At 46.6% G+C, this 14,527-nt stretch overlaps 1 protein-coding gene across 2 annotated transcripts in view; it reads left to right on the top strand.

Annotated features, from left to right (window-relative positions):
• LOC121871441 (alpha-actinin, sarcomeric-like) overlaps positions 1-14,527 on the top strand; it is a 103,338-nt gene that overhangs the window by 65,517 nt on the left and 23,294 nt on the right. For both annotated transcript variants that reach the window (XM_042373738.1, XM_042373737.1), the window contains exon 2: positions 14,187-14,291. In XM_042373738.1, coding sequence (XP_042229672.1) covers positions 14,187-14,291 — 105 coding nt within the window. The remainder of the gene's footprint in view (positions 1-14,186; positions 14,292-14,527) is intronic.

Genomic DNA, 14,527 nt, shown 5'->3' with positions numbered 1-14,527 from the left:
GTGGTGAGAGACTGGAGGGTGGGGTGGTGAGAGGGCTGGAGGGTGGGGATGGTGAGAGACTGGAGGAGGGTGGGGGTGGTGAGAGACTGGAGGGGGTGGGGGTGGTGAGGAGACTGGAGGGGGGGGTGGGGGGTGGTGAGACTGGAGGGTGGGGGTGGTACGAGACTGGAGGGTGGGGTGGTGAGAGACTGGAGGGTGGGGTGGTAGAGACTGGAGGGTGGGGTGGTGAGAGACTGGAGGTGGGGGCGGTGAGAGACTGGAGGGGGTGGGGGGCTAGATTGAAGATAAAGAATGAGAGACAAGAGGAAAGAGAGTGTTATAGTGAGAGACAGGGAGTTGAGTGGGAGACCGGGGAGTGGGAGAGAGAACTAAGGAGTAGACGAGGGATTTTTTGCAGTATACTTCAAGGTCAGGCTGTGGTCTACTACTACTTCTACTACTACTGTTCTTCATCTCATTTAACTATTACATATACTTCTTAGATTATATTTACATACCAGTTCCCCCCACCCACCAGTGCCTTGTGCCTGGTGATTGTCTGGAGCTTGTGACAGGTGTGGCATGGTCGAGGTAGTGTGGTCACAAGAGGTAGCGTGTAGTAGTTCCTTATGGCTGTTCCTGGGTGTTCCGTAGTAGTTCCTTATGGCTGCTTCCTGGGTGTTCCTCTTATTCACACGAGAGAACATCTTTAAAAAAACAGTCATTAATTGCTTGAGAAGTCCTGGATATATTTTGTTTTGATTTCTTTGTTTATTCTTGTTTGTTTGTTCATTTTGATTTGTTTGTTTACTCATAAGGAGCCAGTTTTCACGCTCTGGCTCCTGTGTCAGTCTTGTTCCTTCCGGGGAGCTGATTTACATACATACATACATACATATACATACACACACACACACTCTCTCTCTCTCCCTCTCTCGTTCATGTGACTGGAGTGTGAGAGAGAGGGGTGGCATCTCGTGCGTGTGTAAGGGGGGGCTTGAAAGTTGTTCTGTGTGAAGTGGTGTGGTGGGACTGGAAGCTGTGGGGTCGTCCTTAAAGCTGTTAGTCCTCCTTGAAGCCGTTATGGTCGTCCTTAAAGCTGTTACAGTCCTCCTTAAAGCCGTTATGGTCGTCCTCCTCATCCCTCTTGAGTCGACTCCCTCCATTTAGCAACACTGATTCACCAGCTGATACGCCACACTCGGCTGCCCTGCCCCCCCTTCCTCCCTTTCTCCCTCCCTTTTCTGCCCATTTAATCCTCCCTTACTCTGCCTTACTCCCTCCTACTCTCCCTCCTTCTCCTCCTCCCCTACTCTCCTCCTCCTACTCTCCCTCCTACACGGTGTTGAGGTGTGAGGTCATAGTAGTAGATAATAGTCTTAGGTGGTTGGCTCTCACTGAAGTCCTGCCCCCCCCTCCTCCTCCTCCTTCAGTGCCTCCCCCGTTAATGTCTCCTCCTCCTCCTTCCTCACCCCCTCCCCTCTCTCAATTGGACCCTTTTCCTCTTCTCCCTCACCTTATCTTTTCTCCCCCGTCGCCTCTCCCTCCCTCTCTTTCTCCTCCCTCACCTCTCTCTCTCTCTCTTTTTCCCTCACTTCTCCCTAATAGTGGTAGAACCCATACGACCTACAGCAAGGTGTGTGCGTGTGTGTGTGCGCGTGCGCGTGTGCGTGCGCGTGCGCGTGCAGGAAGTCATCTCGTCCTGTATGGCTTAAGTTCCCCCCAAAAAATCACGCGGGGATTAATTTGTAACTCATCACTCGAACGACACCCGAGACCAAGGTTCGAATCGCGGCCCAGAACTACTGGTAGGGGGGGTGGCTTACCCTTCCCCATTGGAGGTGTACAAGGCGGTGTGTCGGTGATAATAGACATCGATTACCTGCATCACACACACACACACACACAGAGACACACACAGACACACACGCGCACACACACAGACACACACACACACACACACACACACAGATTGGTATTATCATTATTACTGTTACTGAGTCAAGAGTAGAGAGATGAGATGCTTGCAGTGAGAGACAGACCCGGAGGAGATAGGAGGGAGAGATAACACTGATAGGGAGACACACCCGCCTTTGTCTCTCTCTCTCTCTGGTAACTGATAACAAGTAGTGTTGGCCCTTATGATCTTTTCTTTTCTTAGATTCATCCCCGACAGTACCTTTTACCTCCTACCACCCACATCAGTACCATATGCCACCCACTAATATCACCATTACCTCCTGCCACCCACCACTACCTCCTGCCACCCACCACACCACCATCTCTGCCACTACCACCCATTGCCTCCTGCCACCCACCAGCACCACCACTACCTACCACCCACATCGGTACCATATGCCACCCACTAATATCACCACTATCTCCTACCACCACCACCACTACCTCCTACCACCCACATCAGTACCATATGCCACCCACTAATATCACCATTACCTCCTGCCACCCACCAACACCACCACTACCTCCTACCACCCACATCAGTACCATATGCCACCCACTAATATCACCATTACCTCCTGCCACCCACCAACACCACCTCTTGCCACCCACCCACCCACTAGCTTGCTCCACTAATGTGCGTAACTCACTTCAAACAAAACTCTGGGTACAGCCATTCAGAACTTAACTGCTACAATAACTCGACAGTCTCTTAAATAACGCGGCAACTTAGTCGCTCTCTCTCCTTATTACGTGACGTCATTCTTAAGATGTTTCACTGGTGTGTGTTCTTACCACCTATTATTATTATTATTATTATTATTATTATTATTATTATTATTATTGGCATTCTTGTACGTATATATAATTACATGGACGCACACACACACACGCACGCACACACTGACCTTTTCGACTCTCACTGACCATCACCACGACCTCATCTGCAAATTTGGTAAGAAGCTTCTACACCATCCTCGACACCGGCCCCTACTACCACCTGAGATCCCCTGTCCGAGAATTGCTGTTCGACACCACAACCGCATCCAGCCCATACGTGCACGAACTGATCGCTATAAGAACAGCCCAGTCCCAACCATTGTAAAAATTATCAATAACATGTAATAAATCAGTGTATTCACTCCCAGTAAACACTGCTCCCTACACTGTCACTATGTTGAAATGAACTGTATTTTGAGCTGATCCCCATCTAAGTTACTATATGTCTTATTTGTGTCACTTATGTCACTTGTATATTATTTGTAATTCGTAACCCATTCCCCAAATATGTAACTGTATATTTTCAGCCTTCTGGCTGCCAAGCTCTTTCAATAAACCGTTAATTATTATTATTATTATTATTATACACACACACACACACACACACACCACACACACACACACACACACACACACACACACACTGGTCTATTTAAACGTGCTTTGCACTTACTCCCTATACACACACAGGCACTTATTACCATACGCGCACGCACTGTACACACACAGTTGTTTTCGTTTAATTTGAAAGTCCAGTTCCAAGTCTGTAGAGTGATATAAGTGGTGCTATGGGGGGGGGGGGGCATGAGTACATCCAGGGAGCAGTAGAGGTGCCACGAGTACACCCAGGGAGCAGTAGAGGTGCCACGAGTACATACTGTAGTGTTATAATAACCCTCCCTGGTGACCCGTGGAGGGAACCTGACCAGTGTCATGTGAAGGTCTGTGGGCAGCCAGGCAAAAGTGGTTCTGTTGGCGACTTGCTGTTACAAACAACCAGGTCAATCACCTTATTACCCGGGAAGCTTTGCTCGGTGGTAGACGGAGCTGCCAGGGTAGGAGGGGAACACCACACCCCTGGGGAGGTTATAAGCACCAAGTGCTGTGTGGAGGGTGTAGGTGTAGGCAGTGGTGATTAGTGATGCCCTTAACACCTGGGTAGCTCAGCTGCTGATGACGCAGGGGAGAGACCACACACACGCACACACTTGTGGCTGCTCACTACCAGGCACTGCTGCTGCTGCCTTCTCCCTCTCAATCACTACTCACCTCTCCTGCTCTCACCGCTGGGCTCCTTCCTTTTCCCATCATATCTCCTCCCACTAATATCTCCCCTCCTGAGGGAGGCCTTATGGGATGGGGGGTGAGGTGAGGATGGAAGGGTGTAAGCCACAAGTGGGAGGGAGTGACGGGGGTGGCCGTCACCCACCAGACAAAGGTTGTGTTAGACTCCGTCCACACCTCTACACCGCCACTACCCTCCTGCTGGCCGCCCGGGGCCCACCTCCTACGCGCTTTCTCTCTCTAGTTTATTTATATCATTATTTTGATGATGGAGGACAGTTAGGAGGATGAGGTGACTGTGGTAGGGAGAGGTGACGGTGAGGGTCTGGCTGTGTGGTGATGGGATCACCTGAAGTCAGGGGTCACGCCCCCTCACACCACTGATGCCCCCCCCCCCTTCCTCCTTCCATCCATTCCCCTCCTTATGTCTCTTCTCCTCTTCCTCTGTCTCCTCTCACTCCAGATTCTTCACTCGTGTGTGCCTCATCCATTCCATTATCTCCCTTGGTTTCATCTCCTCCCTCCATTAGTGAGTGTCAGCGTCCCCTGGTGGCCGGGGTAATATTGTGAACCTTCAGTAATAACCAGGTGGTCTCCGGCTGCCTCTGTAACACTCACTATTTTTGGGGGAACTTCCTTGATTAGACCTGACCTTGTATGTAACCTGCTTGTGTTTTAAACCAGTATTAGATATGTAAAGTCAGTGTGAAAGACAGGCATTTTACACAGTATTACAAAACTATATACGTTACCCTGTGTGTGTGTGTGTGGTATGAAAACGTCAGGTAAGAAATATATTAATTTAATAGGTAATTAACGTGTTGCTTTTCCCTCCCTCAGGTGAGACGTACGGGAGAGTGGCAGGTGTGGAGGAGGAGGTGGTAGAGAGAAGACCACCACTAGGCACGTATGTAACTGAAGAAGAAAACACATCTGCAGTAGTTGTGGTCGAGTCTCTGTGCTATATTGATGCCATTTTAGTCCCCATATTGTACTGGGTATCTTAAGTGAGCTATTTCGATACGTAATTAAAGGTTTAGTTACGGGGAAAGTTAATGGAGGAATTTATTGATAGATACATACGATGGTAGATTTTCGTTAACTGAATAATTATTAAGAATGTATACCTAACAGTCTGGCGTAAGCTGAAGTAATTTTTAAAACGTTTGAAAATATCTAAAAAAAACAAACATTGTTCCTCAGTTTTCTCTTAAAATTCACTTAGCACCAGAAATATTGGGGAAGGCGTGACGCAATCTGGTGTTTACTGCCATGTCGTCTTTGCTCTGTCCTCAAAACAACCACAACAACACTGACTCGTAAGTTACTGAAGGATGTGATATGTAGATCCTGATAAAAGTTGATGCCAGGATGTGGAAGATAATGCATAATCTAACCTCAGACTCTTGTTTACTGCTGTGAGATTTTGAATATTTGTTATTGTTATTGTTGTTATTATTAAACCCGTCAAGTGGACTATAAACTTGTGCTGGTGGTATTTTTTTTAACACAATTACGCGTGAGTGGTGGTGGTGAAATTTTCTCCGTTGGGGTTAGAAAATATGTAGTGGGGATTTTCTGTGGAGAGATTTTGTGGTGTGAATTGAGAAACCTACTGAGGCTCTTCCTGCCCTGGGCCGTCTCCCTGCTTCCCGCCTAAATGAATATCAATCTCCCATTTTTTATTAACTTTAGAAATTGTCCTAATATTTTATCTCACTAGAATTTAAGACGAAGCATAAATAAAAAAAAATATCTATATCTCAGCGTATTAAATTTATTGTATATGGGGGAAGTTAAGTGCTCGTGGAGATCGTTATTGTTGGGAATTATCGTACCATTGGCAGCAGTCTGTTATCGTACGCTACTAAACACACTCTTCAGTTGTCTTATGTATTGTTGTTGTTGTGTCGTGATGATGTGGGTAAGGCCCTTGGGGTGGGGTAGGGGGTGGTATTTGCTGTCACTCATAATTATTTTCCGACATCTTGACTGGAGTATTATTTAATGAGGTGGTGGTGGTGGTGAACAAGGGCGTGGAATACTTAATCATTTTCTGAAACGGGTTTAATGACGTCACCGTTTGTTTTGGGTCCTAGTATGGAAATAGCGAACATAAATCTACGTGAAATTTGTAACGTAGTGAAATTAAGTTCATCATTCTACCTGTAATCGAGTAAAAATAATTAATATATTTCGTGGGATATTTAAATGGCAGTATGGGAATGATATAACGAAATCAGATTAGTGTGGGAAAATAAAAATATTCTAACGGTAATTATTATGATTATATTAAAAGTTGACATGCTATTATATATTGTAAAGTATAAACTAAATTCAGCCGTTCGTTTTGCCACGCGTGAATCCACCTGTGACGTAAATTAATGTCCGGAAAACATTTTATACCACAAAACACCTGGTAACCTGATTCTCAAATGTTTTTTATATTATTTATTTTTTTTATTATTGGCGTTAAGAGAACATTTAGTTATAGTCGAGTTGAAGATAATTGTCATCACCAGTCAGGTCGCCATCTTTGTGTTGTTCAAGGCGTTCGAATCATCATCACTCGGGTATCGTAGAGGAATGGGTCCCACTTACTGAACCCGGATTCTTAAAGGTTCGTAAGTTGTATTCGAACCCATATGATCTTATATACCATTACAACCATGTATAAATATATCCACGAAATAACATTGAAAATGGAATCACGTGAAAATTAGGTCCCCCTCCTCCCATCTAGCTTATTTCACCTGATAAACCCCCTTAACCCTGCCTGATAGCGGGTTAGGTAAGGTATAAGGTGGTTGTCAAGGATGTGGAGGAGGTAGTGCGGGTGGAGGGGGAGTGGAGTTAAGTGGAGCACCTTGATCATTACCACACAAAGGTATAGGCAGGTGGTCGAGATGAGGGCCTCAGCGTGCGTCCACAGTCACCCACCCACTCAACCCCTCCCTCCCCCTCCCTCCCCCTCCCTCCCCCTGGTATATATGGGTAAGGGGGAGCGCTACACATCCTGTTCAACCCTGTGTAAGGTAGAATTCCAACCGATCTTGACCAGCCAAACTTAACCCAAGCTTAACCAACCCTATGCTAACCTAACCTATGTAACTCGTTGAAGAAGGAAGAGGAATAAGATCGTCTGAATTGTTGGTAAAGGGCTGGGCGGATCGAGTCATTATTGTATAGTTATAAAAGTAGTAGTAGTGAGGGTGGTTAGGTGACTCTGGGCAGGATGGGTGGGCAGGGCAGGGCAGGGCAGGGCAAGTGGGTGGGGTCAATGGGTATCCCTCTTTCCACAGACACACACGCGCACACTAACATACGTACACGTCGCTTTCACCTGTCCGCTCTCCACCTGTAGTGTATTCAGCCGGGGAGTTTCTCGCGTGAGATTTTAATGGAGAAGTGATGTATGTTAGAGTGAGGGAGTGTTTGGAGGGGCGAGGGAGTGTTTGGAGGGGTGAGGGAGTGTTTGAAGGGGCGAGGGAGTGTTTGGAGGGGCGAGGGAGTGTTTGGAGGGGCGAGGGAGTGTTTAAAGGGGTGATGGAGTGTTTGGAGGGGTGAGGTAAGCATGTTAGGTATGGTGAAGGGAGCTGCTGTTGGCGTGACTAATGGGGGTAGGACGACACACACACACACACACACACACACACACACACACACACACACACACTTTTTACCATCGTGAGTACTTGTTTCGACTCGTGTCAGCAGCTAGGGGGCGAGAGATGTTTTTGTTGTTCTTGTCGTGGAGAGAGAGAGAGAGAGAGCTGCTTGTTATATATCACTGGTAGTCTTAATGTGTCTTGAGTCTTCATTTACGATAGGGTGATTTTCTTTCATACTTAATTTATTGTTGTTTGGTTATTTACGGTGACTTTTTTGATGAGTATTTACGTCTTGTGTTGTTGAGTTACAGCTTCACTTAGTCTCTGCTCTTGATATGCAAATGAGCAGACGGGGGGAAAAAAAGGGTTCATCAGTAGTATAGTTGTTGGTAGTGGGGTGAGTTGCAGACAGTCGGTTATAGCAACAGTATGATGGTAGCTGTTGGTTCGTGTCTATTTTGACTTGGTTGACGATGGTAGTGGGTGGGTGGGTGGGTGGTGGTGGTTAATGGTAATGTAAACAAGCTGGTTACAGTGGTGGGAAGAAGTATAGATGATCGGTAGAGTCGTAGGTGGTGGTGATGAAAGATGAGAGCAACAAGAGGAGGGAAGGGTAGTAAGTTAAGATGTGATGTGTGGGAGGAACTCATTATCAGTGTGTGTAGCGGAGCAACTTCCGGGTCGACCTCTACCAGTTTCAAGGTCACCACCCCCCTGACCCTCTACCCCCCCCTCCCTCCCTGCCCTGCTTGTGTGTATCTGCTGAGGGCTTGCTTGTACCTCTTGGGGGCGTGTGTGTACCTGTTATAAGAGCGTGCGTTTATGTGTACCTGTTGTGATAGCGTGTGTATGTGAATGCTGGGGACTTGTGTGTACCTACTGAGGGCACGGGTGTGTACAAGCTGAGGGGTTTTGCGTTCTTGATGAGGATGTGCGTGCGCTCCTGCTGAGGGCTTATGCTTACATGCTGGCGCTGTGGGAATGTTCTTACGTAGTTGACAGGTTTGTGTGTGTGGGGGAGAGAGGGGGGGGGGTGAGGGGGGGTAAAGGTGACCTGTGGGGAGACTCTAATGGTGGTGGTGGTGTCCTGCCGTCACCATAGTAACATCCCCCTCACTCCTCCCTCAATACATGACTCTAAGCTTTAGTCATTTCTTCTTATGCTTCATATTCCTCATAACCCACGACTGTTTATTCTCTCTTCCCTCTTCTCTTCCCCCTTCTCCTTGTCTGCCCTCCTCTGGTCTTCCTCGTTCCTTCTGTCCTCCAGGTGGTGTTGTGGTGGCCCTCCCAGCTGGCCGTAAGACATGCACCAGCTGGCAGTCGGTAACATGACGGTGGTTGAGGGGGGGGGGTGGTCTGAGTCGTGATAGTCTTGGCTGTGTCTTTCTTAAACCCTCATTCTGATGTAAATGTCTCGTGTGTGTGTGTGTGTGTGTGTGTGTGTATCGAGCATCTTCACATGTTTCTGCATTTTGATAAGGACTATAAAAACACTCGTCAAAATTATGTCATTGTGCTCTCTCGTTTGGTTAACCTTTGTGTTTAGATTACCGTTTATGGTCAATGTTCTTGTGGTTACTGTTTATTATCAGAGAGACCTCGAGCAAGTTGAATACCACAGTGTTTGTTGAAGTGCGTGGCGAGGTTTGTGTAATGAAGGAGAGGAGCCAGATTGTTTACAGGAGGCCGCAAGTGTCCCGCCTTCCCCTCCCTACTCCCCCCCTGACTCTCCCTGACTCCCCCTTACCCCTGACTCCCCCCCTTACCCCTGACTCCTTACTCCCACCTGACTCCCCCCACTCCCCACCTGACTCTCCCTACCCCACCTGACTCTCCTTACCCCACCTGACTTCTCTTTACCCCACCTGATTCCCTGACTCCCCCTCTCAGGTGTAAGGGGTTGTGAGCGTCATGTTGGAAATCTCACAAATACCTTATCTGCCTCCTCTCCTTCCTCTCACCTCACCTAACCTCACCTCACTAGCCAGCCAACAGAACCCTTTAAACATCATCACGTTCTGCCCAAAGGTCTCTCTGTCCTTGCTATGTTTTATACTTTGCTGTTAAGTTTGATAAAAAAAAAAAGTCAACAACGTGAGATGTCAACACTTACGGTCTGATCTGTCTCTTGGTTTTACTGTAGCTATTTCTTCTTCTTCTTCCTCCTCGGTGTTCTCCTTCTTTTACTCTCTGTTGCTACTCACCTCCTCCATTATTAAGTTTGTGCTGCTTCTTATTGACCATGGTTATCCGATCCTCCGAGCGGTGGTTAAAAGGTGCAAATCTGTAGTGGTCGTGTGGTGGTGAGTTTGTGGTTGAGTGTGGTGGTGTGGATGAGGTTGATACTTGAGACGATTGTGTGGTGTTGTGGTTGACGTCTTGTTGATGGTGATAGTGGTGTGTGGTGATAGTGGTGGTGTTGGGTATACGAGACGAGTTGTGGTGAGGTTGGTTGGTGGCTCTTGTATACACCCCCTTGCATAACACACACTACACACACACACACACGGTAGGGTAAGGTGTAGTACAGGTGTGTTTTTCCTCCCCCTTCCCCCTCCCTCCCCCCTTCCCCCTCCCTCTCCCCTTCCCCCTCCTTCTCTCCCCTCCCGCCTTTGTCTCTGTGTTTGTAAATAAATTGGTCAGTATCGTGGAGGTGTTATCCAGCGTGTGACAGTATCGCGGTGGGCCCCTGAGTGGTCCAGTTTATCAGTACTATCTCTGGGTAGCTTGTTGGTGGCACTCTATGGCACTATTATGGCACTTTCTTTTGAGTCTTTCTCCTCAACGCTGGCACTTTCCAACATTGAATTCCTTCCCTCCATCATGGCACTTTCCAGCAACTTTCCCCTTCCCTCTGTCTTGGCACTTTCCTACCTGGCCTCCTTCTTAGACATTTTTTAAGCATTTTTTTCCTCTCCTTCCTCTCCCCCTCTTCCTCCCCTCTCCCTTGGTTCGAGTTCTTTATCTTAACGACCCTTGCTGTCTTGTTTATGTCCTGGGGTCTCTCTCTCTCTCTCTCGCTCTCTCTCGCTCTCTCTCTCGCTCTCTCTCTCAAGCTCTCTCTCTCTCGTTTCTCTCTCGCTCTCTCTCGCTCTCTCGCCTCTCCTTGCCTCTCGTTGCTGGCGTTATATCAATACGGACGGATCAATGTCATATTTACCAAGTCCCATACAAGGAACGTCCCCCTAATATGTGTTTCTCTGGGAGGATTAAAGATATTGTAAAAGTTTGTAATACAGTATCACCATTAACGAGACACTATTAACGAGGCACTATTAACGAGACACTATTAACGAGACACTTATTATGATTACGTCGTGTTGGTGGGTTAGGTTACTGTATGTTACTGGTCATTACTTCTAATAGTAATGAATGGGGATTCTTCAGATGTCAACCAACGCGCGCGCGCACACACACACACACACACACACACGCACACGCACACACTCACACTACACACACTACACAGCTTCTTCATTTGTGATTGGCTCTTAACATCTCAGTTGGCAGACGCTAGCATCAATGGTTAACGCTGATTGGTTGAATAGTTTGATGAAGGTGAGGCTGTTTTGTTGGCACGATGGCCCTGTTGGATGGCACCATGTTTGTTGTCACCGATAAACATTGTTAATAAAGCTAAACGTACATACATCACCTAACCTAACCTAACCATTTCAGTATATGTACAACACTCAGTAAGTCGTTGTAGATATGTACACTCGTGAGTTGAGTGTACAGTACAGGAGTCAAGGTCTAGAGAGAGTACAGTTACAGGGAGAAGTACAGTACATTATTTTTTGTAATCTTTCTCTCCCTGTGCACCAATTCCTGTCTCTGTGTTTTGTATAGGGTGAGGAAACTAGTGAATGACGAGGGAGGGGGGTGATGATGAGGAAAATGAAGGAAAATTAAAGAGAAATGAAGAATGGAAGGGATGAATATGACTCGAGGAAGACGAGTACTAGAGAGACGAGGGAATGGATATTTTAGTAGAGTGAGGGAGAGAGTGAGGGAGAGAGAGAGTGAAGGAGAGAGAGAGTGAGGGGGAGAGAGAGTGAGGGAGAGTTGAGTATTTATGTGAGGGTGAATGAGAGAGTATGTGGAAGAGGAGGTGGAGGAGTGTGAATGAAAGAAAGAAAAACCTCGAGAATTGATGAAAGTAAGGAGGAAGAAAGAGTCTTGAGGGAGGAGGAGGTGGTGGTGGGGTGAGGCGTGGGTAGCAGGGGTGGTGTTACCCGGCACTCTGCACCAAACATGGCCCTGTGCCACACGCATCTGCCTCCCCTGCTTCCTCCTCCCCCTCCCACCGTGCATATGCCATCCTTTCACCTCCCCCACCTTCCTACCTCCCCACACACCTTCCCTCTTCCCCACTACCACTCCCCATCCACACTACCCCCCTCCCACATACCTTCTGTACTATCCCCACACACTTCCTACCTCCTCCCCCATACACACACACACACACACACACTTCCCTACACTCACCCCCACACACACACACACACACACACTTCCTTCACACTCTCCTCCCCCCATACACACACACACCTTCCCCTGCCTCCTCCCCCCATACACACACACAATTCCACACTGTAGAGAGGTGTGGTGGCGACTACAAAGTTTCTCTCTGGCAAATGCCCGTTCAACAAAAGACTTTTTTCCAGGGCCATTTTATGTTCTCTCTCTTTCTCTGCAGTCTTAAATGGCATCATCCCCCTCTCACCCAGTTCCCCCTCCCCCTCCAGCTGTGGTGATTTACAGTGGTTCACACCCAGTGTAAACAAACACCTAAACCCACGGCAGGATAAACCAGTCCGTATTTACCTGTTTACTGTGTTCTCTCGTGGTTTTTTCTTGGTCAAGTCTTTCATGGTTTAGCGAGAGTGTTAAGTGTGTATCTGAACCCCCTCTCCCTCCCTCCCCTCCACGGTCCCCCACCCACAACCCTCCACCCACATGAACACTTAGTACGTTTATTCAATGATGATAAATAAGAGGAATAGTAACAGGTGATAATAATACAGGTAGTTATAATAATAAATGATAATAATAAAATAATTTTGAATAGTAGTGAAGGTAATAATGTTTATCTTCTTAAAAATCCTTGTCTCACTATTATGCGGTGGTCGGAATCACACGAACCCTTAAGCACGCTATTACATCCATTCTCTCTCACTATGCACGTGTTCTTCTAAATCCCTATATAGTTACGAGAAAAAAAATATACCCTACGAGTTTTTGAGAATCTTGGAGTTCTTTTAGTTCGGATTCTCAAGAGAGTCGTATGTAATATATATATTTTTTCACCTTTAATTAATATTATATGTGAGAGCTAGCAGTAGAGTTTTTAAGGTACAAGGTTTTAAGTAAGGCAGTTTAGACACGTTCTCACAGCTCTTTGTTTAGGGGGGAAATTATAATGTAGGATTTTTCTGTTTATTTATTTAGCTACCCTTTTGGGGGATGGTGAGTGGTAGTGGTGGATCGTCTAACAGTTTACAGCCAAAGAGGTAAAAAATTTTCTTAGGAACCTTTGAGAATCCCGACTAGTGGTGGTGGTAGTGGGTGGGTGTTAAGTTGCACCCTGGCACTGGTCGCTAACACCTGGTGAGTCACTGGAGTAAATATCTCATCCCCTGGTTAATGTCTTACGTAGGTGTTGTGCTGAAGGAAGGGGGGGTGTGAGGAGGTGGTGGTGTGGGGAGAGAATGGTAGAGGAAATGGGATGGAAGTAGGAGAAGAGGAGGAGGAGGAGGGAAGGGCAGGAAAGATGGAAAAAATTGGAGAGGGAGAGTTAAAGGGAAGAGAGGGAAGATAAAGTGGAAAGGGTATTGTACGAGGAGAACATGGTGGAATGTGTAAGAAAGGGAAGGTAACAACAGGAGGGGGGAGATGGTGAGGAAATAAGGGAAAGGTAAACTAAAAAAAGGAGACAATAAAACAATGATAAATATGATATATAAAAGAATGGAATGAGATCAGAGAGAGAGACCGACCCCCCCCTCCCCTGCGTTTGTCCGTGAATACAGCAAGGTGGTTAAATTATGGTGAACGGGCTGGACATGCTGCCACCTGCCTCGCCCTTATTCATTTACCTGTATATTGTGCGTGGCTGTGTGTGCCCGTTTTCGTGTGCGTGTCCGTTTGCATGTGCATTCCTGTGTATGTCAAGAGCGTAAGTAGTTTGCGAGCCTCTTAGAGAATGCCTTACCGAACTGACTAGGTGAGAGAACATTCTAACCAGCCACTGCCGACACAGCTTATGACAAGTTCTTTATTTGTATTTTAGTTTTTCCCAAATTTCCTGCAGGTGGACAGTCGCGACAGAAAATTAAACCAGGGTTGAGAATTCCCCAGACTTCCGGCGCGAGGAAGTATGATACAAGTACTAGTGTGTTAGGAGTATAATTATCAGTCCTGGTAATAAACTGCTTTGTGTACAGGTAGTAAAGTAAAATTGTTAGACCTGGTAGTGTAACTTATGTATGGCAGTACATTGTGGTTATTAGAATAAGTTAATAATGAGTGTAGATAAAGTACTAATTGTTGTGTGTTGTCTCCCCTCAGACCTTCACTGCGTGGTGCAACTCTCATCTGCGCAAGGCTGGCACCCTCATCGAAAGCATCGAAGAAGAATTCCGCAATGGCCTCAAGCTTATGCTGCTGCTGGAGGTGAGAGTGTGTGTAATAATAATAATAATAATTAACGGTTTATTTAAAAAGTTCTGCAGCCCGAAGGCTGAAAATATGCAGTTACATAATTGGGGAATGGGTCTCTTAATTTACAAATAATATACAAGTAACATAAGTGATACAAATACAGTATGATATATAATAACTAGGTGGGGAGAAGCTCAAACTACAGGGCATTTCAACATAGTGACAGTGCAAAAAGTAAGATTGGCTGA

This window comes from Homarus americanus, unplaced genomic scaffold (genome assembly GCF_018991925.1).
Source record: "Homarus americanus isolate GMGI-L3 unplaced genomic scaffold, GMGI_Hamer_2.0 scaffold45698, whole genome shotgun sequence".
Taxonomy (NCBI): Eukaryota; Metazoa; Arthropoda; class Malacostraca; order Decapoda; family Nephropidae; genus Homarus; species Homarus americanus.
The sequence above is the reverse complement of the archived record's forward strand: the minus strand, read 5'-3'. Positions and strand labels throughout refer to the sequence as shown.